General features: G+C 43.8%; 1 protein-coding gene and 1 pseudogene across 8 annotated transcripts in view; one reads left to right on the top strand and one right to left on the bottom strand.

Annotated features, from left to right (window-relative positions):
- Nucleotides 1–5,387: 5,387 nt before the first annotated feature.
- LOC308439680 (large ribosomal subunit protein eL28-like) lies at nt 5,388–10,330 on the bottom strand (annotated as a pseudogene). Its single transcript has 2 exons — nt 10,118–10,330; nt 5,388–5,831 (listed from the first exon to the last, which is right to left on the bottom strand). The product of its transcript is annotated as a large ribosomal subunit protein eL28-like (transcript).
- A 7,435-nt stretch (nt 10,331–17,765) lies between these two features.
- The window catches only part of CPEB2 (cytoplasmic polyadenylation element binding protein 2), a 51,207-nt gene continuing 43,618 nt past the window's right edge, over nt 17,766–25,354 (top strand). For 3 of the 7 annotated variants that reach the window (XM_080932828.1, XM_080932830.1, XM_080932826.1), the window contains exons 1-3: nt 17,766–19,619; nt 21,821–22,111; nt 22,831–22,920. In XM_080932828.1, the coding sequence (XP_080788954.1) occupies nt 17,982–19,619; nt 21,821–22,111; nt 22,831–22,920 (2,019 nt within the window). In that variant the 5' untranslated portion in view covers nt 17,766–17,981. The remainder of the gene's footprint in view (nt 19,620–21,820; nt 22,112–22,830; nt 22,921–25,354) is intronic. The other 4 variants (XM_080932829.1, XM_080932827.1, XM_080932832.1 and 1 more) reach the window with 2 other exon arrangements.

The following is a 25,354-nucleotide window of genomic DNA, read 5'->3' as shown; positions in this document are numbered from 1 at the left end:
ATCACTTCGTGGATCTGCCAATGCTGTCTTTTCTTTACTGTTTATATTTTTGAATGACTATGGCAAGATTCAGATTCTAAAAATATATAGAGTGACTATGATGCTCTTCCTTGTTTAAAATTGTTTTAAACAAGGCTTGACTGGCTTGACTCAATCCCTTCCAAACTCAGTAATATTAGCTAAGTTAATAAAAGTCCCTCTGCTCCAATATTTACTTAAAACTGAACTAGGACAGTCTTTGGATGACACAGAAATCTCTGTACAGATCTTCTCTGCTAAAATAAAATATGTGGTCTCCAATCACACTCAATCTTAGCACTTTCATATGTTGTTCCCATTATTATACTCTAGCCTAGAAGTCCGCACCAGCTCCCTACTGCCTGCCTTTTCCCTCTCCGGTTAACTAATCATTCACTTATGAATGCAATTAACATTTTCAGAGTACTTGCTGTCTACCAAAAACCAAGTTGCAAAAGATTCATCAGACTTTGTCTCTGCCGCTGGAGGATTTATACGCCATGAAGGAAAGCTGATGCATAAACATTTCGTAATTAATGGAAGTGTTCTGATAGGAGTGCAGGAAGTGCTATGGTCCTGAGAGTGATTCATTCTTCCTAGGGAGTTTGCTTATGGGAGCTCATGCACTAGAAAATGAATTTTCTCTTTGTGAACTAAATTGACTTCCTTGAAATAAAAATAGCTTCCATTTATAACACTTTGCCAAGTGTTTTTATATCCAATTCCTCCTTTATGCCGCATAGTAAAGACTCTATAGTTTAGTGGGTTTCTTTAAAATTATATGTATTCCTTAAAAACACAGATACAAGGCCCATGATAATATGGACAGTCATTCTAAGGCCCATAAGTAGACATGCAAGCCCAAACCGAGAGATCGACAGTAGCAGCCTGTCAGCCTCATGTCAGGAAGAACTAACAGAATAGAACTGTGTCAGCCCTGTTCTCACTCGATCCCTCATCCCAAGTCCACTACCATCCTGTGTGCTCTTAGCTCATTGCCACACCCTTCTAATTGGTGTTCTTAATTTATGCTGCACCCTCATCAAACTGTGCACCACACTGGTCACAAAACAAATTTTAAATGCAAAGTATACCCTGTCATTTTTCTGCTAAGGGCCCCTTTAGTCTCTAGATGTTCCTACCCTGTGATAAAAATCCCAGTGTTCTTGTACATAAGACTTTCAACCACACATACCAGAGTTCTTCAGGCTACTTTTTGGTGTTCTCTCCATGGTCCCTGGCTTTGTTTAAATACATCATACTATTTTCATTTCTGGACTTCTTTAGTCTTTGGCTTTCTTACCATTCTCACTGGTAAAACAATAGTGTATATTGAAAGTCACATATAAAACATAAATTATTTTAACCTATCTAAGGCCACTGTCAGACAAAATTATTTGAAGAATTTGTAGCTTAATACATTAAGCAACTAATACATTATACATATATATGTATATATGTGTGTGTATTTATTTCTCAGTCTCAATAAATATTATAATCTTTTACGCTGCTTTTGAAAAACTGGTATTAAAGCTCCACCCAAAGAAGCTAAATCAAAAATTTTTAAAGTGGGCCTTGATAACAAACTCTTTAAGCATCCAATGGGATTCTAATGTATAGCCAGCAAGTAGAGCTGATGCATAATAAATAGTGCACATAATAATATATAGGCATATAGTATTGTATATTATAAATTATACACATGTAATATGATGCCAATTAAACAAGTAGTCAACAAACTTTCAAAAATGTATCTCCCTCTCTTGTAATATAGGGTGATACGCTGATTTTTTTCCATATATATATATATATATATATATATATATATATATATATGTGTGTGTGTGTGTGTGTGTGTGTGTGTGTGTGTGTGTGTGTGTATAAATATATATATGACAGTATGGGTGATGCTGTGTTAGGAGAGGTATCTAGTATTTTTGAAATCCTCCGTGTTGGGTGCTATATGACAGGCTAAAGGAAAACTTAAAATCATGATGAGCATGAAGAAATAGTTGCTATGCTGAATTTCTTTTCCTGGAGGTGGTTTTCGGGGACGAATCCCTCTCTTCTTCTCTGGCCATACCTTCATGTCTCCAGCCTTCTTAAATGGCCTTCCTCATACCTGTGCTCCCTTCAAGCTGTTCTCCTCTCACTCCCCACCACGTCCTCCTGTCTGCCCCTGAAGGCTGGAATAAAGTCAGTCTGACCTCTGCCCAGGGACCTCTTGTTTTATTTATTTACTCTTCTTTTCACAGTGCTGGGGTCAAAGTCACAGCTTTCACTTGCTAGGCAACAGCTCTGCCACTCATCATCAGAGCCTTTTATGGAGTTGGCGAGTTTAACTTCATTGACATGGAGGATCTGCTTGTCTCTGTCTCTTGGGGTTAAAGACTTGTGCCGCCTTGCCTGGGCCTAAGCTTTTCAGGATCACTATGCCTCAAGATCCAGATCAAAAGCATGTATCATCCCATGTCAAGATCCAAATCAAAAGCATGTATCATCCCATGTCAAGATCTGGATCAAAAGCGTGTGACTTCCAGACTCAAGATCTGGATCACAGGTGTGCCCTCCATTCCTAGATTGTAGTTCATTCCAGATAATAGCTGTCACAGTTTGAGGTTCCAGGGAGTGGGGGCTGGAGCTCAGATGACCCAACCCCATTGGGAGTTTTATGCCCCTGGCAAACTGCCCCTGTGACGTGAGGACAGGCACAGAATTGGTCACAGTGATTTTATTTGCAAAGAGGGTTAAATGCCTTGAAGACAGAACAAAGAAAGTCAACCTTTTCTTGTACAAACTATTAGCATAATGAATGTTAAAATTTAGCAGGACTGGCAAAATTTGCTGAATTTCCCTTTTCTTTCCCTTCACCCCCCAGGACTAAGAATGTGCCTTAGTTCCAGCAACCCTACCTTACAATAGAAGCGAAAGGACAAAGTACACTGGCCACATGAGGTGTATAATTAATCCTTCTACATAAACAAATAAATCTAAACTTACAGAACTGGACCTTCCCCTTCCTTGAATCCTCCACAATCTCGGCTGCTTCGTGCTCTAGATCAGCAGTGGAGAAACTTGACAAACAAGCCAACCTTGCATAATGTCAGAGACATCTTCAAAACAGACCTTCCTAAGATGCGTACATTTCAACCAATGCTATATCTACTTATTTTTTTTTTTTCTACTCCAGGATTAGGTGAACACAAGGAAGGGTAGGAATTATTATCAATCTCACTTGGGGTTCCTTTAAAATCTTTTGTGAAGCTCTATCAAAGAAAAGCCTGTGAGTCATTGTGGGTTGGGTTACATTTTTACAGAAGTGCAGAACCTGTCCTTCTAATTTCCATTTGCCTATTCAGATGCCACAGCATATCCATTCCAGTAAGTGACCTACAGAGGGTTTCAGGCTCCGGCCTGCAACCTGCAGACTGAGCCCTGCAATTGTGTCTGGAGAGGCATTCCATGCTATGTCCCAAGAAAGAATGAATGAATAGCCAGCTAATACACTATCTTCTGTTTACTTGCACAATAAAACAAACAACAACAAAAACCAAAACGAACAAACAAACAAACAAAAACAATTCTTTTGTCCATGTAGGTTAGGCCTGGATTTTGAGTGCTCTTGATTATTAATAAAAGAGACCATGTTAGAATTCACAAGTGTGTTTGACAGGGCACTTGGAGTCTCACCAGAATAAAGGTAAGAAATGAAGATGCATGTTTGCTGGGCCAGAGCTTTCAGGAGTTTCTCCCTAGCCATGGCCCAAACAAGACCCAACAGAGGGAACAAGGCTGAAAAGTCACAGGGCCATAGATCTCTAACACCAAAGATGGTGAATTGGCCACTTATAAACCATGTGTTTTTATGAGTTTATTTTATTTCAGCTGTCATTAACCAAATATGGGTAGTACGGTTGCCTCTTGTTTGAGCTAATGAAGTCACTTTTAAGACATCAGCGTCTTTATGAAAGTAATGCTATGCTGCAGAATGCCAAGTGGAAGTCACTCTGACTCATCCAGTGCATTAAACTTATTTATTGCATAGTTGCCTGGTCGTCTTCGGTATCCTATGAGCTACACTTAGATTTAGGTTCGGTTCTGACTTTGAACAGGTTCAGGATCGAGATAACAATAGCACCCACATTTTGAGCTATTGCGATGGACGGGGCGGAGATTCACCTGTGAGTGTGGCACTGAGCGTGAGGCTTAGAACCTCAGAAACGCTCCCTGAAATCTGGGGTGTGATGCAGCGTGGACCACTGAGGACGCTAAAGAATACATTCTAAGTTCCTGCCTTTGGAGCTCAGTTGGGTGGACGGGAGGTACAGACAATCAAATGCTATGAGACAAGCATACAAAGTGCTCATCCAACCCCTTCCTTTGTACTTTCACCTTACCCTGTTGATCGTCCGTTCTGTGGCCTTTCCCTGATAGTCACATGCACGTCCAGGGCTTCAGTTATCAAGTCCACAGAGATAAGAGCTACGGCCCGTGGACCAGAACTCTTCAATTCTGGGGCACATCCACACAGCCAGCACTCTTTTCTCCTGTCTAACCTGTGTGCTTTCCCACTAACTCCTCAGATGTGGTCCTTTGTCTAAACAGAATCATTTCTTCGGTGGAACGTTCCCCACTAGCAGCCCACCCTGCCTGCTTAGCTATGCCTTTTTGATCTCACAGAATGTTTCACAGGAGCCTCAGGCCCCTTCCTATACTCATCCACACTTCCTAGACATCCTCACAAAAAGGCTAAATGTTTCTTTCCACGTGCCTTTCTCCCTGTTCTCACTCTTGTTGATTGATATCAGTTACTTATCCAGTCCTTATAGCCCTCTGACCACTCACCCTGCCTCGTTCTTTCCCACTGGGCTCAATGATTGCTGGCTCTTCGTCATTTTCATTGGTTAATTAATCTCTCCAGAATGACTATCTCGTACCTGTATTAGCATTTACTTAGGTAAAGCCATGTGAATAGGGTATTTTGTTGTTGTTTTTTGGTTAGGTCAAAATGAGCAAATAGCCGGATGTGGTGGCACACACCCTCAATCCCTGTACTCTGGAGGCAGAGACAACTCTGAGTTTGGGGGCAGCCTGCTGAACTAGTGACTTCCAGACAGTCGGGGCTATGTAGAGAGAAAGTATCAAAAATCAAAACAAAGTAAACCAAAATCAAAATAAAAAAAATGTAGCAATTTCAAATAATTTAACCTCTGTAAAATATGTTCCTTCTACTTCACTTTTTGATACTTTTTGAAGTTGTTTTAGTTATTTATTTATTTATTTATTTATTTATTTATTTATTTATTTATTTATTTATTTTTGCGGTTGAATGAGTCAGTGAACTCTTTATTGCTTCTGGGGTGTGGGGCTCAGGAGCTCTTGGTGGGGCGGGTCTGTTTCCTCTTCACTACCACAGGCTTCGAAGGATGGCACTGGCCCTGCGGATGGCCGCCATGCACAGATCAGGGCGGTACTTGTTCTTCCGGATCTTGTGCCTGATGCTGCTGAGGGTGGCCGAGCATTCTTGTTGATGGTGGTCCTCACGTTAGAAGGGACAGGTTTTCGCTGACCAGATCTGCGTTTCATAACCACCACGACCCCTTTGCCATCGACCATGGGCTCCACTCCGACGATCTTGCGGTGAATTAGCTGTTGTAGCGGAAGGAGTTTCGGGTCTTGAGATTATTGGGTTCTGAGCTATACGTCCACTTATTCCTCTTGATCAAAAAACTGGAGCGGTTCCGAACGACCATCCATTGCAGATGCGCGGGCACAGCAGCAGCTCCTCTATGGCGGCCGGAGACGGAAAGAAGCTGGAGTGTATTTCTTAAACACTGTGTATGTTAGGGATTTTTATCTTTGGGATAAACACCATAATCAAAGTAACTTGGAGGAGATCACCTCCCCAGGAGTGACAAAAATTAAAATAATACAGATTTGATGAAATGCTCCATTTTACTGATTATATAAAGAAAGTAGGATGGTATTGTGGCAGTTCCCATTAACTAATTTGAGAATAATAACGTATGTGTAATCTATGAAATGATGGCTATTATCATTTCTCTCATAGAAAAAAACTGATCCTTTTTGTTCAGAAGGTAGAAAATGCTGAAGAAGAGCAATGATGCTTCTCCTATATGACAACTTCAATGGACACTTCAGCCTCAAAGATCTAAGCGGGGAATTAAGGAACAGAAAACAGAACCCATATGAAATAGAATCTGAAAGCGTTAAACTGGTTCTATTAGTATTGAATAAAATATATTTTAAGACAATTTTGTTACTACAGACAAAAGAGCTAAGAACAAATTGGTCAGTACACTGAGAAGCCAAACCAATGGCTTCTGTGGACTTCACAGAAATCTTCAAAAATATAAACTGAAATTCATAATTTAAGGTACATATAGTTACTGAACAATATTGGTGAACATCGCTGCTTCATTTTCCACAATGAGTCCAAGAAAAAGACAAACAAGGAAATAAAATAAAGCAATTAAAATGTTTTTCTGAGATGAGCCCTGTCTTATGTATCTTAACCACTGAATCTTACTACAAACTTTTTTTTTTAAACGATTTTATTTTTCAAAACGAAGATAGATGTAAAGATTTTAAACATTTTTTGCTTAAAATTATACATTTTTGTCAGTACTGTTTTTTCAGACATTAAAATAAATTTTACATAAAACCATGTGAATATGTTTTTTAGTCGGTACTTGATTTTTTTCAAGGGCTTGACAGTATGCATTGAAAACGTACTAGTTGCAATAAGCGTAAAGTACATGCAAAACAAAACGCAACATGGAAATAGTCAAAGTCTTCTTGTTTTGTGAATATATGTATAGTTTTTGTTTTCTTTATTTCTTGGACTTCATACAGTCTGTGAGTTGTTTCTGGGGGAGTGCAAGCCTCTGGGGTTAGCATCCCACTATCAGTGACTGCATATTATGTCTGTTCTTTTGTGACTGGGTTATCTCACTCAGGATGATCTTCGCTAGATGCAGCCATTTTCTTAAGAATTTGGTTAAGTCATTGTTTCTGGTGGCTGAGTAGTATTCCACTGTGTATATGTACCACAATTTTTGTATCCATTCGTCTTCTGAAGGACATCTGGGTTCCTTCCAGCTTCTGGCTATTATAAATAGAGCCGCTATGAACATTGTGGTGCATATATCTTTGTTGTGTATTAAAGTGTCTCTGGGGTATATGCCCAGAAGTGGAATAGCTGGGTCTTCAGGTAGTACTATATCCAATTTTCTGAGGTATCGCCAGACCGATTTCCAGAGTGGTTGTATTAGCTTGCAACCCCACCAACAGTGGAGAAGTGTTCCTATTTCTCCGCAGCCTCGCCAGCATCTGCTGTCATCTGAGTTTTGGATCTTGGCCAATCTGACTGGAGTGAGGTGGAATCTTAGGGTTGTTTTGATTTGCATTTCCCTGATGGCTAAGGATGTCGAGCACTTCCTCAGATGTTTTTCGGCCATTCGGAGTTCCTCAACTGAAAAAGATTTGTTTAGCTCTGTACCCCATTTTTTAATAGGGTTATTTGATTCTCTGGTGTCGAGCTTTTTGAGTTCCTTGTACACCTTAGATATTAGGCCTCTATCTGATGTGGTGTTGGTAAAGATCTTTTCCCATTCTGTTGGTTGCCGTTTTGTTTTCTTGACGATGTCCTTAGCCTTACAAAAACTTTGCAATCTCATTAAGTCCCATTTGTTAATCTTTGACCTTAGAGCTTGAGCCATTGGTGTTTTGTTTAGGAAATTTTCTCCTGAGCCTATGTGTTCTAAGGTTTTCCCTACTTTCTCATCTAATAATTCCAGTGTATCAGGTTTAATGTGGAGATCTTTAATCCACTTACACTTGAGCTTTGTACAAGGAGATAAGAACGGGTCTATTTTCATTCTTTTGCATGTTGAGTGCCAGTTGGACCAGCACCATTTGTTGAATAGGCTGTCCTTTTTCCATTGAATGTTTACTGCTCCTTTGTCAAAAATCAGGTGACCATATACATGAGGGCTCATTTCTGAATCTTCTATTCTATTCCATTGATCCACTTGCCTATTTCTGTACCAGTACCATGCAGTTTTCAGCACAATTGCCTTGTAATATAGCTTGAGGTCAGGGATAGTGATTCCCGCTGATGTTTTTTTGTTGTTGAGGATGGTTTTTGCTATTCTAGGTCTTTTGTTATTCCAGATGAAATTGCACATTGATCTTTCCAATTCCATGAAGAACTGGGTTGGAATTTTGATGGGGATTGCATTGAATCTGTAGATTGCTTTTGGTAGGATGGCCATTTTTAAGATGTTGATCTTTCCAATCCATGAGCATGGGAGATCTTTCCATTTTCTGAGATCCTCCTCAATTTCTTTCTTCAGAGGTTTGAAGTTCTTGTCATACAGGTCCTTCACTTCCTTAGTTAGAGTCACACCAAGGTATTTCAAACTTTAAGGCTGTTTATTAATCTGTCAAATATTATAAATTGCAAAAAGGTAATACTTCTCAATCTTTGAGGTCAGTATTACGTAGCCTAATACTACAATCAAACAAAAACACAAAAAAGAAACTTCTACAATTCAGTGTCCTTGTGAGTGTACATTCATGTAAACATTTAGAATTATCAGATACTATAGACCATTCTTTACTTAAACATTCACAAATATTCATAAATACAGTTGAGATTGTAACTACCCACATGATAACAACCCCAAGATTTGCCATTTACAACCAAAGGTACAAGTAATAGAGCATGTGACACTAGAGTTGTACTGTTGGCTCTACATTCTACTGGACATACCACAACACCGCTTCGGATATAGGCTAAATATGGACTTCAGAATATCGGAATGCTCCTATATACAATTTATGTCATTCTGAAAATATTTTAAATGTTTTCTCCACATAAGCTTGCTATTATCCTTTTTTTTGAAAATAATATCTTATGGTTGTAGGTTATGTTCTCAGATTTAGAATGATTCACAAGTATAAAGGAACTTTCGATGCCGCAGAGGTACCTTCCTGAAGGCCCTTCTAGGACTCCACACAAGTGGAGAGTAAAATGGAGTGGCCAGCAATGAGGACACACAATCACCAGGACAAGGTCCAAAATCACTCTTTGCTCAGAATGTTTTCTCTCTACGGTGTCTAATCAATCTCTGTACAAATGCCAGGCAGCGATGCCCTCTGCTCAATGGTATGCGCATCTTTTTTATGAAATACTCATAGCTTCCAAAATAAACAGAAATTTCCATCATCTGGGTTTCCTCAGATATGAAGATCAAATCTAATAGATACAATACTTTCATGCATATAGAGTCTAACTCTTGAGTACTTAGTAAAAATGAACCTCGATTTTTCTCTGCTTAGAATAATTTAACAATTGAAGGAGAACACTTCACAAATTATAGGGAGATATGAGGGCGAAATGAAATTTATCTAATACGTACTGCCAGGGCTCATTCTTCTAATAAGACAAGAGAGAAATAGAGAGGCACATTTGATGAATATCTCTGAGTTGTAGTGGGATGCATATTTTGAAAATAAAATGTTTTCTCTCTAAAGTCACTAGAGCCAACTGTTACTCAGTCAGTTGTCACTGTGAAGGCTTGAAGTATTATTCTTTCTATCCTTACTTTATTGTAGAAATAACTTATTTTATTTTCTTCTTTCAAGGTTTTGAAAGCATTCGCTACTTTACAATTATACTCATGTAATATTTATAGGCACGCGGTGATGTTATTGCATTAGTTAATCATTGCCAAGTTGACTAGGTTTAGATTTATCTGGGAGAAATATACCTTTGGGTCCGTCTATGTGGTCATTTCCAGGAAAGATTAATCGAGGGTGAAGAGACTCACTCTGAATGCAGATGGTGCCCTCCCACAAGCTGGGAACCCAGAACAAGAAGAGAAAGCTGAATGACTGCATCCCTGTCCCCACTTCTTATCCACTGAGAACTGAAAGGGTTCCTCACCACATGCTCATGCCATTCTCATATTCTCGGCCAAGCGCATGGGGCCACGTGACTATGTCCTGAACTAGCTGCAAACATGAGCCAAAATAAGGCCTTCCTCCCTTATATATCAGGTGTTTTCATTACACTAAGGAGACTATCAAACTCAATAATGTATACACAATAGAGTGAATCAATCAGGATAGCACGGCAGTCCCCTTGACTGCTAATCATTTCAAGTTCACCTGCACCTTTTATCCTTTGCCCATTAGCTCGCCGTCTTTCCTCTTGCACCCACACTCTGTTCTCTGCTTTTATGAGTTCACCTGATCGAGATGCCATGTACAGCTGAGGACACATGGTGTCTAATTTTTATATGTCCTGCTTGTTTCACCATCTCTTTTATAGGCTCGAGAGCATGCTACTGTGAATAGATAACTATTTTTTCTCTTCCTCCATTTGTTCATTGATGGATTCTTAGGATGATTCCCTGACTTAGCATTGTAAATAAAGCTGTAATGAATGATAAGAGTGTGGCTATCTCCTTGAGAGTACAAGTCTTTAGGATAGTGGGGAATACACCTCCTTAGCTTAGTGGTAGGATGCTTTCCTGGTGCCAACAAGGTTCTGACTTTGATGCCTAGCATCACAAAAAAAATTCCAAACCAAAACATCTTAACTATTGTTTCCAGGGGTAGGCCTGTCACTGTGGCTCATTCTTGCTAAGAAATAGCCCTTTCCTTGACTCTACCTGAGTTCTGGCTGAAGAACCACTTAAGAGAACAGGACAAAGGGGAAGCAGGTGGCATAAGACTGGTCTATGAGAACTTCCCAAAACAAATTTGTTTCAGAGCTTTGGGTGCTTGTGCTGTGTGACAGAACTGTTGTTTGTTTCATCTACTCAAAAGATATTACCATGGAGGGGGAGGGGCAATGAAGATGGAAATCACATCTCATTTAGGTGCGGACTGAGATGTGCCAGGGTACATTCCATCTTCCTGCAACTCTGCTTTACTCAGTATTCCGCATTCACCACAGACTCCACCCATGACCAGCCAAGCAGGACCGTGTTGCATCAAGCCTATTCCAGTTTATTAGGCCAGTTTCAGCGTAGGATCTCACTGTTAATGACTTTATACACAATTAGGTATGGGAATTGTCATGAATCTTTCAATGACACTTATGCCCAGCCTCTTTGAGTATAAGCAGAATAATGCATGTGTTTTCACTTTTATTCCCAAGCGTAACTTCTGGGACTAGGACATCTGCTGTAGAATAGAATAACTTGACTAAACTAAGCTATTAGTTTCTGAACACAAAGATGAATCCGTAAGAGTATGAAAACAAAGGACTAGGTAAAACATGGCCACCAACTCAACTATTTACAACCTAATCCAGTTGACCAGGCCTTGCTTAAAGAGAGAAGACTATAGTAAGAAAGCAGCTAGTAAAAGAGAAGGAGGGTCTAGCCAGGATCTGGCAGGATTGCTGCAGGGATTGAAGGCCCATTTCCTGGGAGTGAGCACCAGAGCTAAATGGCAAATCTCCCTTCAAGGATCTTGAATCATGTTTGAGAGGTACATGTTCTCATCTGAGAAAGGTTCTAGATGATTCTGTCAATGAGCTTATATTTGGACAATGGGACAGTTAGGATAAAACATTTGTTTTATTCAGTAAAAAAAAAAAACATATTCTATTAATCTTTGATTGTTCTTCTGGCTTGGATGGACTGTTGAAGGTTCTGTTTTTCTCCATCATAGATACGTCAGTAACGCTGTAATGCTTCTCAGAATGGTACATCATTCTGAAAGTGTGCTTTGGGATTCTTTTCTTCCTACCTTGTTTCCTTCCTTTGTTTTCTACTTTCATCCTTCCTCCTTTAGGTTTCATTAGGCAATTACTAACCAGCAAGAACTTGGGATTCAAGTACTGTGACAAGTGAGGGAAACACAGCTAATATTACTGTCCATGTGACAACTGTTAGAAAAAGTATCACAGTATGAGAACGTAGAAAGTGGCTCAACCCTACGACAGGGATTCAAGAGGTAGTAAGGCACCCGAGCCAGTCCCATTAGCTAGGTAGATGAAGCAGGGGCATATTTCAGTGAGTACCAGCTATGTGCAGAAGCAGAGCTGTGTAAAGACATGACTAACTCAAAGGATGCACAGGAACGAGTGTTTAGGGTAAAGACGCAAATTGGAAATAAGTTATTAAGGTCACAAATTTGAATGTGATAGTGGGAAAAGTCAGGAAGGTCTAAGAAGTAGCAATTGTTCTGATCCCTAGACAGGTGGCTTCTGACAAGGACACGCTGGCAGGAACTGAGCTATTTTTCTAGAGCACTAAAGGGCAATGGCCGGGGAGAGGAAGTGGAAGGAAACGCTAAGATGGCAGGGCAGAGGAAAAATGTGGAGGCAAAGAGTGGAGATGAACTGTGACAGCCTTGACTGAGAAACAGGTCTGTAGCTGAACCGACCTCGAGGCGAGACAGAGGAGGGTGGGAGACCATGAGTCATGTTTCCACCTTGGGAAACTGGTGCTGTTATGACGACACATTCCCAGATCTCCCAAACCAGCTGAGGACAGGCAGGGTTGAGGGAAGATGTTAGTGCAGGCATGAACACACACTGCACTTCTATGTCCCAGAACAGAAATGTCACTGTAAGCTAAAGACAATAAATTTAAAAGAGAAAGGTGAGGATGTGTCTTTAATCTCAAAGCTGATTTGGAAAATATTAGCCTGTAGGTATTTTTCGGCAGAACTGATGAGATCAGGTGGAGTACGGAGAGGAGAGGAAAGTGGCAAGGACTTCCAGCCTGGAAAGATGCACAGAGAGAAAGGCAGGCAGCAGAAATCAGAGAAAGGGAAGAGATCGGACACTACAGTAGGAGAGACAAAGTCTGCAGACTGTCGGTAGAGCAGACGCTGTCTGAGATCATCTGAAGCTTACTTAACCTTTCTCTCTTAACCGCAAAGCAGAAATAATCAGTCTCATCTAAAGGGTCAACCTTACTGCTGGACACCTTTATAATGAGAAAAAGCGTCTGGGAGACTAAGCACCAAGTAGGCACGTGCTGTTCTTCCTGAACTGGCTCACTATTCTGGGAGCTGGTCTCAACTCTTTTTCTTCAAGCTTCTCAATATTCCTACTATGGAAGGCTGCTGTTCCAGCTCTAGTCTGCTAGGATTCAGGGTTATCCTTTCCCTGCTTAAAATCCTCGGATTTCTTATCTATTTGTTCTTGATCCTACTGATGCCTAGAATTATCTTTGGTTGCTTTTGGATCCTAAGTAGCATTAGGGAAGCTCCTGCAAGCAAATGAGTAATTGACAGGTACATAGTTCTCTGTCTTCGCACAGTTGTTATTTCCTACACGGGTCTTCATCAGGGCAAGAGATTCTTTATTCAGTCCATGCATCCAATAGCTTCTGCATATATGTATCAGGCCCTGTTTTAGGGAATGAGAATGCCGCAGTGAACACACCCGATACTGCATTTCCCCTGTGGGTTTCAGGTCTATCTAATATAAAGGTCAGAAATATATTTTGGTAAGTAGTTTGTCAGACATAGCAGACATAGGGAAAAAAATCACACAGCCTATGAGGAATAGGGAGCCTGAAAGGGGGCATAATTTTACAGTGTGTTGGGGTCGGGGGCAGAGAGGGTAGTACTGAGTAATGAGGCTGAGCAGTAGTCAGAATCCTGAGGGACAGAAAGACAGAGTAAATATAGTTTACGAAGGGGATGATTAGATTGGCTTACCTGATATGGCATGGGTAGTTCAGTAATGGCTGTTTGCTTTCTCGAGGTGCTGAGAACCTAGTAGTTAGTTGTTTGGTACACAAGATGAGATGATGCCTCAGCAGGCAGAACCTACGTGCTGAAGGGCAGAGAATCCTGGATTGTTGCTAGTCCCCTGTGCTTATGGGAAGGCTGAAGAAGCTGGGTTGGGATTTGTGAAAGAACAGTGGTGGGAGCAAGTCAGATACACGAACAAGCATGGGGCAGATGAAAAGCACCCTGCATTTCTCCAGAACTCTTTATATGTACACATGGGCTGCCTACTCTGGGAAAGGGTATTTGCCCTCATTTAAGCCTTCTAGGAAATACTCTCCTAGGCTTGTCCAGAGGTCTGTCTCTTACTTGATTTCAGATCCAATCAAGTTCACAGCCAAGATTAATCATCACGAGCAGAGACCTAAAATAAGTGTGAGAGAGGCTTAGAAAAGACGGAGTGGGCCTGTTGGTGTTAGGGGGCTGATACTCTAGACAGTAGAGACTGCAAAGGCAAAGAGCTGACTTGACCTGGCTTGTTTAAAACCCCATTCTAGGTCAGAAGGAGGTAAGGAGAACCAGGAGGAACCTTTGGTTTTTAAGAACATCCTCTTCTTCTGAGAAAGTATATTTAATGGGACCGACATGACGTCTTCCATTTTGAAAAGGGCATCATGACTCTTTGGGAATATCAAACGCTGCAGCTCACTCAAGCACAGTCTTTCAGCTGGAGACTTAGAAGATGCAAATACCAACCTAGGGGAGAGTGGTGGCCTGAACCAGATTGGTTGTGGTTGGAGTGTTGAGAGGTGACTGAACTCTGGCTACAGCTTAACAGCTGGAGAAGCATGTTCTGATGACTGAGACATGGTACAGGTTTGGACATTAAGCCTGGCTTTTAACCCGAGCAAATGGAACAACGATTTAAGGTGTCTCTGAGATAGTCACTTGGGTTTTCAAATAGGTACCAGTAAAAGCAGAAAACAGGACAGCCATCAAAGAGGAAGAACCCAAAGTCGAGGGGCTTGGGTTTTGTTTTTCAAAGATGGGAAATGGGAAGTGGTGATTGATTTTTTTTTTTTTTTTTGTGCATCTGGGAGTGTTTCTAAGTGAGGAGAGAGATGATGATAAAGGTAAGTGGGAAAGAACAATGGTATCTATTGTAGCAAGTAGGAACGTCGGACAGCCTTGCACAGAGGCCGACCTCAGGTGACTGCCTTTCTTTCTTGGTGAAATAAGCAGTCACGTCAGCAGCTGGAGGTAAGACTAGGAGAGTTCTGATAAGAGGTTTTAAGATAGAGCAGAAAGTATGATAAGGTCTTTTAGGACTGTGGCTTTTGGGTCTTGTCTCAATATGTATTTATGGCTCTTAAGATTTGTGATTAGAGATCATGTGGACAAATTTAAACTAAAACCAGAATTCTTTGCACCTACTAAGAATAAGTGTTGCTTAATAATGTCTTTTAGTTGCATGAACATATGTGGGTTTGGGTGCATATAAAGTGGAAGCAAAAATATTCTTTTTACTGCTTGCCCAGGATGGTGGGAGTGAATGAATGAACTGCTTATTTTGATTTACATACATTTGAGATACCAAGAAGTGCAACTCATATTTAGCTAACAGAGAATGCATGTATAAGAGGATGGTGCTTATAACATCTAATCTTAGTCTAGTCTGAATCAGCCCCCTTGATTAATGGTCATAGGGTAAACATATTTTCAGATGAAAACACGGTCATGATATAGACTCCTACAATCTGAGTTTAGGGCCGATTGTTAAGACCACAGTCCCTTCAGTACCACCACCACTAACCACCTACGCAATACAGGAAACCTTTCTCTCTGGACATTTTCACACATGAGAAGTTCAGCAACTCCAGAGCTTTAGATGCCAGGAAAGAACTTTCTCTCCTATGAAAAATGGACCTTCACAACAACCTCTGAGGTGTTTAACTTTTGAGAGGACACGGCAGCTAGGACTTAGGATCTGCTGTACTGAAAATGAAGTTTGACCTCACAAATAACAAACGTGACGGCCCTTGTCCAGTTCAGAGGGCCGCCAATGCTTTGAAACAAAACCTTACACTTAGAGCACTAAGCAGCCCAGTTTGTGTTCAAACACTGGTGCAGAAGGGCACAGAGCAGGACTTTAAGTAAATTCTGTCTCTACCCTGTACTGATCATAGACTGAGCTAAGGAATGCTTGTGTTTCTTTTTAAGACTTTGTTTCCAATCAAATAACTTAGCTAAGAAAAAAAAATCTGCTCTTAAGACTTCATTGGCCTTTGTTTCTTACTTTATTATGCTTTGTCCCTGTAAAATATATGAATACTATGTAAAATCCTTCAGTGGATGAGCTAGAAATAGACTTTTGGGGAAAGGCTAAGACAGACAGGCAGGAAACTTACCTTGACCTCAGCGATTCTCCAGCCCCATCCTCTCAAATGCTTGGATCAGACACGGATCTCCCTGACATTTATTGATATACTTTTTATTCTAATGTATGCTGCCTTTTACATATTTCAATTTAAAGGAAGCACTTCTCCAGATCAATATTTACCTTGATTGTTAAATATGATCCTGAGATTAACTTTTAAACAGCTTCCTGCTTATCAGGCTAATTTCTGAAAGATTTATGAATTCTACACGATATGCTTTTGGGAAACAGTTTATTAGTGTACCGCACGTAAACCTTATAAATAAAGTATTTTCTTTTCGAAGTGTTGTTCTCTTTTTACTGCATATTTGACTTGCATACTTTAGAAACAAGAAGAGGAACCAAGTTCAACTGACAGAGAACGAGGCTGCAGAAAACCATACATTTACCTACTTCTTTGAAAGGATAGTAAATTAGAACATAATTAGTTGACTCCGAGTCAACTTTTTGTAAAATCTCGAGATTTCGGTTGGCATTTCTGGAATCCATTCAGTAGTTTCGCTTTCCTAAGTAAGCACACACACTTCTTACTTTATTATGTCGTGTGGATCAGTTATTATTGAACTACACAGTTAAGTCTGCCTTTCTCTGTGTAAAATGTTCCTGTGGGAAGGAATTACAGGGGATTAAGTCCCCTTCCAGCACTCCTCAGAGCTCTACATGGAAAGCCTTTTCCCTTCCATTTTGCAAGCCTCAACAAGTCCGCTGCTGAGTCACTACCTTCTTTCCCCTGCTGGTGTGAGAAATCTTTCTCCCTTGAAAATTAATAAAGCTTCGGAAATGTTCCGATTAGAATCTCCCTGGGGAAGGAGGGAGGGAAGCCAGAAGGAACTTGTAGAGGTGGAGTCCTGCACGCCTGGTCTCGGTGACAGCTCACCCAGTGTTTGCAGCAGCGAGGCTAGGAGGAGCTGGCCTCAGATCCTACTCAGCGCATGCCTGTGCTAATAACCACGCCGAGCCTTGTCACTTCCCAGACCTTGCTGAAGTGAAAACGTTTGCTACAAAAGGGGCCGGTGTTTCGCGTTTTACTCTGGAAAAAAAAAAAAATCAAACAAACTGCGGTGGCAAGGGTGGTGACAGCATGCCCGGCTCGCACCGGAACTCAGAGCATGCATGGGACCTCCAGCAGCTTAGCGCCCTAGTCCTGGGAGCAGGTCTGGGACAGCGGCACCTCACGTGACCCCAGGGGCTGGAAAAGGGCGGGGCCTGAGGAGGGGGCGCGTGCGACCGGGACAGGAGGGGCGGTTGCCCAGGAACCGTCCGCAACGCCCGCGCGTGCTCGCCTTCGTGCGCACGCGCGCCGTGCTCGAGACCCATAAGCCGTCTCCCCCAACTTCAACCGGCTTCCCCCCCCAGCTCCCACTTCGGCTCCATACAAGGTCCTGGACTTGGGGGACGCGCCGCGCGCTCCCGCTGCCTTGCCGGGTCCACACCGCATGCTAATGAGGGGCGGGGCGGGGCGAGGCCGGCGGCGGCGCGCTCGCGCGTGCCGGGGCGCGCGACAAGGGGCGGTGCGATTGTGAGGTGGCTGCTGACGCACGTTCCGGGGTTCTTAAGCGGCGAGGGCGGCGGCGGCCGCGGCAGCGGCGGTGGTGCCGGAGCCGGTTCCGGGAGGCGGCGGTGGCCTCCGTGAGGGGCAGCGGGGCCCAAGTCGGTGCCCCGGCTCAGTCACAGTGTCCCTTTCCCATTGACCTCCCCCCCCATCCTTCCACCACGGCCGCGCCGCCACGGCTCCCGGGGTTTTCTAGGCGGGGCAGGGGACGGGGTGCGTCTCCTGCCGTGGCCGCCGGCCTGATAAATGCGGGACTTCGGGTTCGGGGTGCTGCACACTGCCCTGCTGCGCAGCGGCAGCCCCCGGTCCTCGCCCGGCGGCAGCGCCTACCGGCCCTTCGCCGCCGGGCCGTCCGCCACGCCCTTCGGCCCGCTGTCGCCGCCGCCGTTGCCTGTCACCGGCTTCTCCGAGGCCGCCTCCCCCTTCGCCATCCCCTCGGGCGGCGGCGCGGCCAGCTCAGTCGCAGCTTCCTCTTCCTCCCCGCTCGTGGCTCATCAGCAGACCGTGCAGGATGAGCTGCTGCTGGGGCTGACACAGCAGCCGGCGAGGCCGCTCTCGGGGGCGGCGGCCGCAGAGCAGCTCCCTAGCCACCACCCCGGCGGCGGCACGAACGCGGGTGTGACCCACCTCCTCCCCTCCCAGGACTTCAAACCGAGTCTGCACCACCCCTCCTCCTCCTCCGCCTCCTCCTGCTGCTGCTGCCGCACCTCCTCCCCGCAGGACTTCAGTAAGCGGCAGCAGCAGCAGCTGAGCAGCCAGAAGAGGAAAGAGTTGAGCCCGCCACACCGTCCCCACCCTCCGGACGCAAAGCCACCGCCGCCGCCGCTCCATTGCCCCGGCCGCTTCAGCCCTCCGCCGCTAACGCCGCCGCCGCCGCCCGGGCCGCTCCTGCAGTCGGCGCCGCTCGCCCAGCGCCCGCAGCCGCCGTTCAGCCTCCAGCACACGCAGCACCTTCCGCCGCAGGACTTCGCCCCGCGGCAGCGCCCGGCCGACCTGCCCCAGCTCCCGAAGCTCTCGCCCTCGCCGCCCGCAGCTCCGCGGCGCCGCCACGGAGGCGCGGGAAGCCCTCGCCAGACCCCGGCCGCGGGCGAGGGCAGCGCCGCTGAGACCCCCAATGCGGGCTTGCCCCCCTCGACGCCGCCGGTGAACCCCGCGCCGGGCTCCATGGAGTCGCCCAACCACCCTCTGCTCAACAGCCCCAGCACCCTCCTGCCCGGCGCGGCGCTCGGCACCAGCGCCTTCAGCAGCCTGCAGAGCCCCGACCTGCCGCACCCCGGCGGCGGCGGGGGCGGGGGACCCCCCGGAGGCGGAGGGGGAGGCGGCTCCGCGTCTCCGCCGCCGCTGCCCGGCTTCGGCACCCCCTGGTCGGTGCAGACCGCGTCGCCGCCGCCGCCCCAGCCTCCGTCGGCGCCCCAGCCGCAGCCACCCCAGCAGCCGCAGCCTCCCCAGCAGCCGCCGCAGCCACAGCCCCCGGGCTCCTCCGCTGCCACCCCGGGCGGCGGCAGCGGCGGCGGCGGCGCGGGCGGCTCTCTGAGCGCCATGCCGCCGCCCAGCCCGGACTCGGAGAACGGCTTCTACCCCGGGCTGCCGTCGTCCATGAACCCGGCCTTCTTCCCGAGCTTCTCGCCCGTGTCGCCGCACGGCTGCGCCGGGCTCAGCGTGCCGGCCGGCGGCGGCGGCGGTGGCGGCGGCTTCGGCGGCCCGTTCTCTGCGCCCGCGGTGCCCGCGCCGCCCGCCATGAATTTACCTCAACAGCAGCCGCCGCCGGCAGCGTCGCAGCAGCCGCAGAGCCGGAGGTCACCCGTCAGCCCTCAGCTGCAGCAGCAGCACCAGGCGGCCGCAGCCGCCTTCCTGCAGCAGAGGAACTCGTACAACCACCACCAGGTACGGCGGGGCGGGTGGCGGTGGGGACAGGAGGCGGCCGCCCCCTCGAACGCCCTGCTCGGGGCATGGCTGCGGACCCGGGCCGGTGGGGGGGTGGGTGGCAGTGCGCTCCGGAGAGTGACTGCCGGCTGCGGCCGGTCCCCTTGGTGCCCCGAGGGGACCAGAGCAGGGCTTGTTCCCTTCTGGAGTTTGTTCTACACCGGGCTAGGGAAGCCGAGGTGGCACCTGCAGCCGCACCCGCGGGCTGTCACCAGCGTGGAGGAACTGTCAGGCTGCGCGCGGCTGACGGCCGCGGGCTGGAGTGCTCTGGACTTCTGCTCTTTTTAATGTTTGGTCACATCTTGAAAGGTTGAAGGCCAAGGCACCCTTGAATCTAGGATTAATGTGTTTCCTCCTAGATGTCTCCATCTGGGTGTGTACCGGAATCGGGGTGTGTGGTGTTATGAAATGACATCAAGCAGGCTCTTGGCTAGTCTGTGCCCTCTCTGACTCGGGATGTTTTCTGTTATTGCCCCTGACCCCAACCCCGCCCAGGGTAGATTTTTGGGTGGCCGCTGAGTTCGCTGATGTTGAGAGTTTCCTTGTTTAGTAGAGATAGCGTTTACTATGGTGAGCATTCAAAGTCCAATGTCAGAATGGATTGCCATGGAACCAAAATTTGACCTTAACTGGTTCTTCTCATAACTTTTCTGTTGACCAAAGTTTTCATGGATGAATGCTGATTAGATTAACCAAAGTAACAGTTAAGGGTTTCTCGAAATTAACCCAAGTAAATGTTAACAGTTTTGTTGGGCTCTCGCCCAAGAATGGGGAAATAACAACTTTTGAAGTAATACATCATTTCCCATGGTTTATATGAGCAACTGTCTTTTGTGTGTCCGGCTCTTCTTTTTTTTTTAACTGCAAGTTTGCCATTGAAATCGAAGGTAATTTTGAATTCCCAAAGTCAAAATAGAACGTTAGCAGGACATACTGCCGTGGTTCATATTTAACTGCACCATGCTCCAATAAACAGAAAGAAATGGGTCTTACCTCGGATTGTAAGAGGTCACATGGCTTTCATATGGAATTTTAGGTCACTGGAAAAGAACTTTGTACTGTGAGTCATTTAGTAGGCAAAAATAAAGCCCCAGAGCACGAGGTAATTGTGCCTTGGCTCCTGGGCTGTGCTTTTCAACTGTGTGGAAAAAATATGCCCTGTTTTTGCGTGATTAAATTAGCATTTAAAACCCTGTTGTAGCGTTCATAGGTACTGGATGGGGCTTTAAATTTTTCTTATAGGAAATGTTTAATTTTATGATTACCATATTTACTGGGTTTTAGAAAAGACATGGTCTGTTATTTCCACTGTCTAAATCTACCCAGAAAAATTTAGGCTTACCTTATCGACAATAGAAATACTAGTAATTCCCAGTTCCTTTGTGAAAAGGTATTGTGAATTTTCCATGTTTTGATGACAACTTTTCTTGCCATCGGCTCTTGATTGGAATATAATTTGCTTTTAAATGTCAATGAACTTAACAGAGACTTGCATTAAGATTACTAAAAATAAGCAAAGCCCGTGGTTGTTTATTGTATATCTCAGTGGATCCACCTATGGGTAGCATCAGATAATTGCTTAGCAGTTCAAGGACAATTAAGTGTGTGTGGGGGGGGGTAGCTGGAATAAAATGCCTTAAAAGTTAAATTAACAAGTTTTTTGAGTTTTTTCTCCTGCCCTGATCTGTACCTTAAAGGCATCCTCAGCTCATTCTGGATGTTACCACTGTTTTTGTTGTTGTTGTTGTTGTTTGTTTGTTTTCTTTTGTTTTGTTTTCCCAGAGTAGCTCAAGCTGTTTAGGAAGCCTATGGTCTCAAAATTTTGCTTTCATAGCTGAAATCATTAAGACCATTTAACGAATATTAATTTAACTAATAGAATATTGGTTGCTTTAAGGATCTTCTAACTTGAGCTTTAAAGTGTATTTTTGTAACTGTCCTGAGATGTCACTGCTTACAGTAGATAGCAGTGAAAACTTCCCCCACACTAAGTAAATAGGATCCCAAATAGCAAGAGCGAAGATTTCTTTTGTAAGCCCCTTAAGGAATGTTCTGTTGGCTTTTGTGTTTCTTTCTTTATGATCTCATTAAGTTTGTAGTTCTGAAAATGAGAACTGTTCCTTCTCTAAGGCCTGTCATTCAAATGGATGTGTTTTCCCCAGCCTCTTCTGAAACAATCTCCTTGGAGCAACCATCAGAGCAGTGGCTGGGGCACAGCAAGCCTGTCCTGGGGAGCAATGCATAGCAGAGATCATCGTAGAAGTGGAAACATGGGGATTCCAGGGACTATGAATCAGATCTCTCCACTGAAGAAACCGTTTTCTGGTAATGTTATAGCACCACCGAAATTCACTCGCTCTACTCCATCACTGACTCCAAAGTCTTGGATTGAAGATAATGTGTTCAGGACAGACAACAATAGTAACACACTCTTACCCTTACAGGTAAGAATGGTATGTAAATATCCTTATTTCTAATGTTTATCTTTCAAAATGGGAAGTGGGGTGGTTGGAGGCCTCGGTAGCCGTTTAGGAAGATTAACAAAATTAACATTCTAATTTTTAAGAATATCATTTAATTATTAAAGGGGTAAATACACAGAGAAACAAAAGAATTTCTTTGTAAATACACAATGAACTGAAATAAGCTTCCAAGCATTTTAAAATCGATGTTGCTTTCATACAGATTGAAGCTTTTTACTGGCAGTTCCTTAAAAATGTGTAGTTATTTCCAAATAGATAAACAGCGTTTGTCTTTTGGGCTATATAGCTAAGATGAAATTGTAACTGCAGTTGTGCATGGGTTTTTCTGTGGTCAGCTGTGTACATGTTAGCGTGTTCTTAATACAGCTGTTACTGTGGCACAATAACATTAATACTCTGAATCTAATTTAAATTACCTCACTGCTTCAATGACTAAATATAGACATGTGCATGTGATCTTTCCAACTAATGATGGCCTAATAATATTAATGAAAATCATTTTTTCAGGCCTGTTAATACTTTGTGATTCTTGCAAAAGAAATTTTCAATTTTTCTCAAAACTGTTAGAGGATGAAACAAAAATTTAAGATAGTTTGATTGTTTTTCGTTTCTATTTTTTTTTTTTTTTTCTTGGGTGGGATGGGGAAGAGAACTGCTCATTTCTGATGCAAACTTCTATGCTATTGAAGGTGAGATCTAGTTTGCAGTTGCCAGCTTGGGGCTCAGATTCACTCCAAGATAGTTGGTGCACTGCAGCCGGAACATCCAGAATAGACCAGGTAGGCTGCACAGTGTGTGTTTCTCAGGATCGTGACAAGGAGTTTAGTATTTCCATTATGAATAGGAGTGATCAATTGCATTTCGCTTTTGCCATTTAAACATATGTCAGAGATTATTAAAGCAATTTAGTTTTTCAGTATTGTTTGATTTAACTTCTTAAATACATTTATTTTCAGATTTAAAAGATTTGTCATATTTTAAAATCAGAACAGATTTGTTTTTTATTATATTGAGTTAATTATGTATCTAAGAGCACCTGACTTTAAACATCAGTCAAACTAAACAAATACTGTCTTTCAGAATTATCTTCAATTAAAACATAGCCTCATATGTTTGAAATCTACCTTTACATTTCATGTTTGAGGAAATCTTTCAGTAAATGTCTGTTACAAAGCTTGATGCATTTGTTTTGTGATTTATCTCTGAATAGCTCCTTTTAAAAATTTAGCTTTCTTACTTTTATTTAAAAAAAAAAACCTTACAGTATTTTATTCTACATTTTATTGCTGTTATCCTGCAAATTATCTTCAGTGATTTCAAAGTGCTACCTGTCTTTCTGCAGACTGAATTTAAATGGATACTGTCCCCGGGTGATGAGGATCATTATATGAGGACATAGAAACCCCAGTTCTTACATAGGAGGAGCTTTTCTTATAGATCCCAAGTTTGACCTTCGTTTGAGGTGTTGTAAGTTAAGTGAGCGGAGCTGTGTAACCCATAGCTAAGGCTCTTCCTCGAGTAATTTATCATCGTGAGCTGATTTTTACGAAGACTGTATAGGCAGGTTAATAACAAGGCATTTTATAGCTAGCCTTTCAACCTGGAGGCCTGGCGGTAACTTGAGCAGCAGTGGCTGGCTGCTGTTGTAGACTAGTTCTGCCTATTTGTCAAGTTGTCCTTCGAGGACCTCAGCATAAACAGAGCAGTTATCTTGTGCTTTTCAGTCTGTTATCTTGTTAATGTAAACTTGCCACTCACCTCCTGCTGCTGCTTCTCTCCCTCCACTCAGTCCCCTGTCCCCTCTGTCCTGGTGGCAGTGTCACACTGCTCAGGAGGAATTCCTGGTTGCTGTAGAGAAGTTGGGTTTGGAGAGAAGGGCGATTGGAAATATTTTGAAGGTGGGAAGGGAAATGTGTCCAGAGAGGAAGTACAAGCACAAAGGCAGTGGGCTCTGTATATAGCATAAGCAGCCCCTACAGGGGTGGGGTGCTGGGCAGGGCTCCAAGTGTTCAGTTGAGCTCTTGCCACTGGAGTAGACAGAGGTGATGGTGAAAGGGGCATTTGGAGACTCACTTCTGGGACCAACAGATGGACAATACTCTTGCCTTTCCAATTTCGAAGCCACTGTGCCTCTGCCTCTTTAACTTGGGATTTTAGATGCCCACCCCACCCCTGCATTTTAGGACACCTTCAGGTGAACTGCTGAGCAGTTATTACTTGTACAGAAGGGCTGTGAGGGTTAGTGTGATGGGGAGTTCAGTGGTCAGGGCTGTGAGGGTTGGTGTGATGGGGAGTTCAGTGGTCAGGGCTGTGATGGTTGGTGTGATGGGGAGTTCAGTGGTCAGGGCTGTGAGGGTTGGTGTGATGGGGAGTTCAGTGGTCAGGGCTGTGAGGGTTGGTGTGATGGGGAGTTCAGTGGTCAGGACCTGTGAGACTAAAGCCTTAAATTAAGGCAGTGCAAGTATATGTGACCTTATTGCCTTAAGTACTAGGTCATTGTTATACATTCTGTTCTGTTTCCATCTTTCCATAAAAGCATATGGAATTTGGAGTTCGTAAAAAGACAAGAGTCTAGGAAAATGGGCACTGGTAGCATAGAGTGTGGAGTGTTCAGAAAGATTAAGATATTCAGAATGCTTAATTACTTTAATATCTTAGCAGACTTTTATTTTTGTGATCATACACTTTTTAATTAACAAGTACATCATTTTAAACCATTTAATTTATTTCCTTTGGTTTGAAATGAATCAGGTCTACAGTATATAAATTGCAGACCTAATAGCTTCATTCAGGATACTTCACCCATGACTTACAACAAGATCTGAACATGTAATTAAATTTAGTAAATGGAAAAATATTTTCACAGGTTATTTTATGTCATTTGTTTCAAGTAAAATTTTACAAGTTGATTTTTTTGTTTTTAATATTTTTTATGGAAAAAACTTCAAATTTAGAATATTTTAAAGCACACGTAAATTATGTACATTCCTGACTTAAAAATGAGTTTTTTTAGTGCATGTATGTATACATGTGTATATCGTATGTGCACATATGGACATGAGGCTGAAGAGGTGTCATCCCTTGGAATTGATGAATTAGGCAAGGATGACTGCCAGTGAGCCCCAGGCATCCTTCCTCCACCCGCCCAGCCTGAGGATCACCAGAACATCCCACCAAGCCATATTTTGCATGGTTGCTTGTGAGGCCAGCACC

This window comes from Micromys minutus (genome assembly GCF_963924665.1).
Source record: "Micromys minutus genome assembly, chromosome: 1".
In the NCBI taxonomy this organism is placed as follows: domain Eukaryota; kingdom Metazoa; phylum Chordata; class Mammalia; order Rodentia; family Muridae; genus Micromys; species Micromys minutus.
The sequence above is the reverse complement of the archived record's forward strand: the minus strand, read 5'-3'. Positions and strand labels throughout refer to the sequence as shown.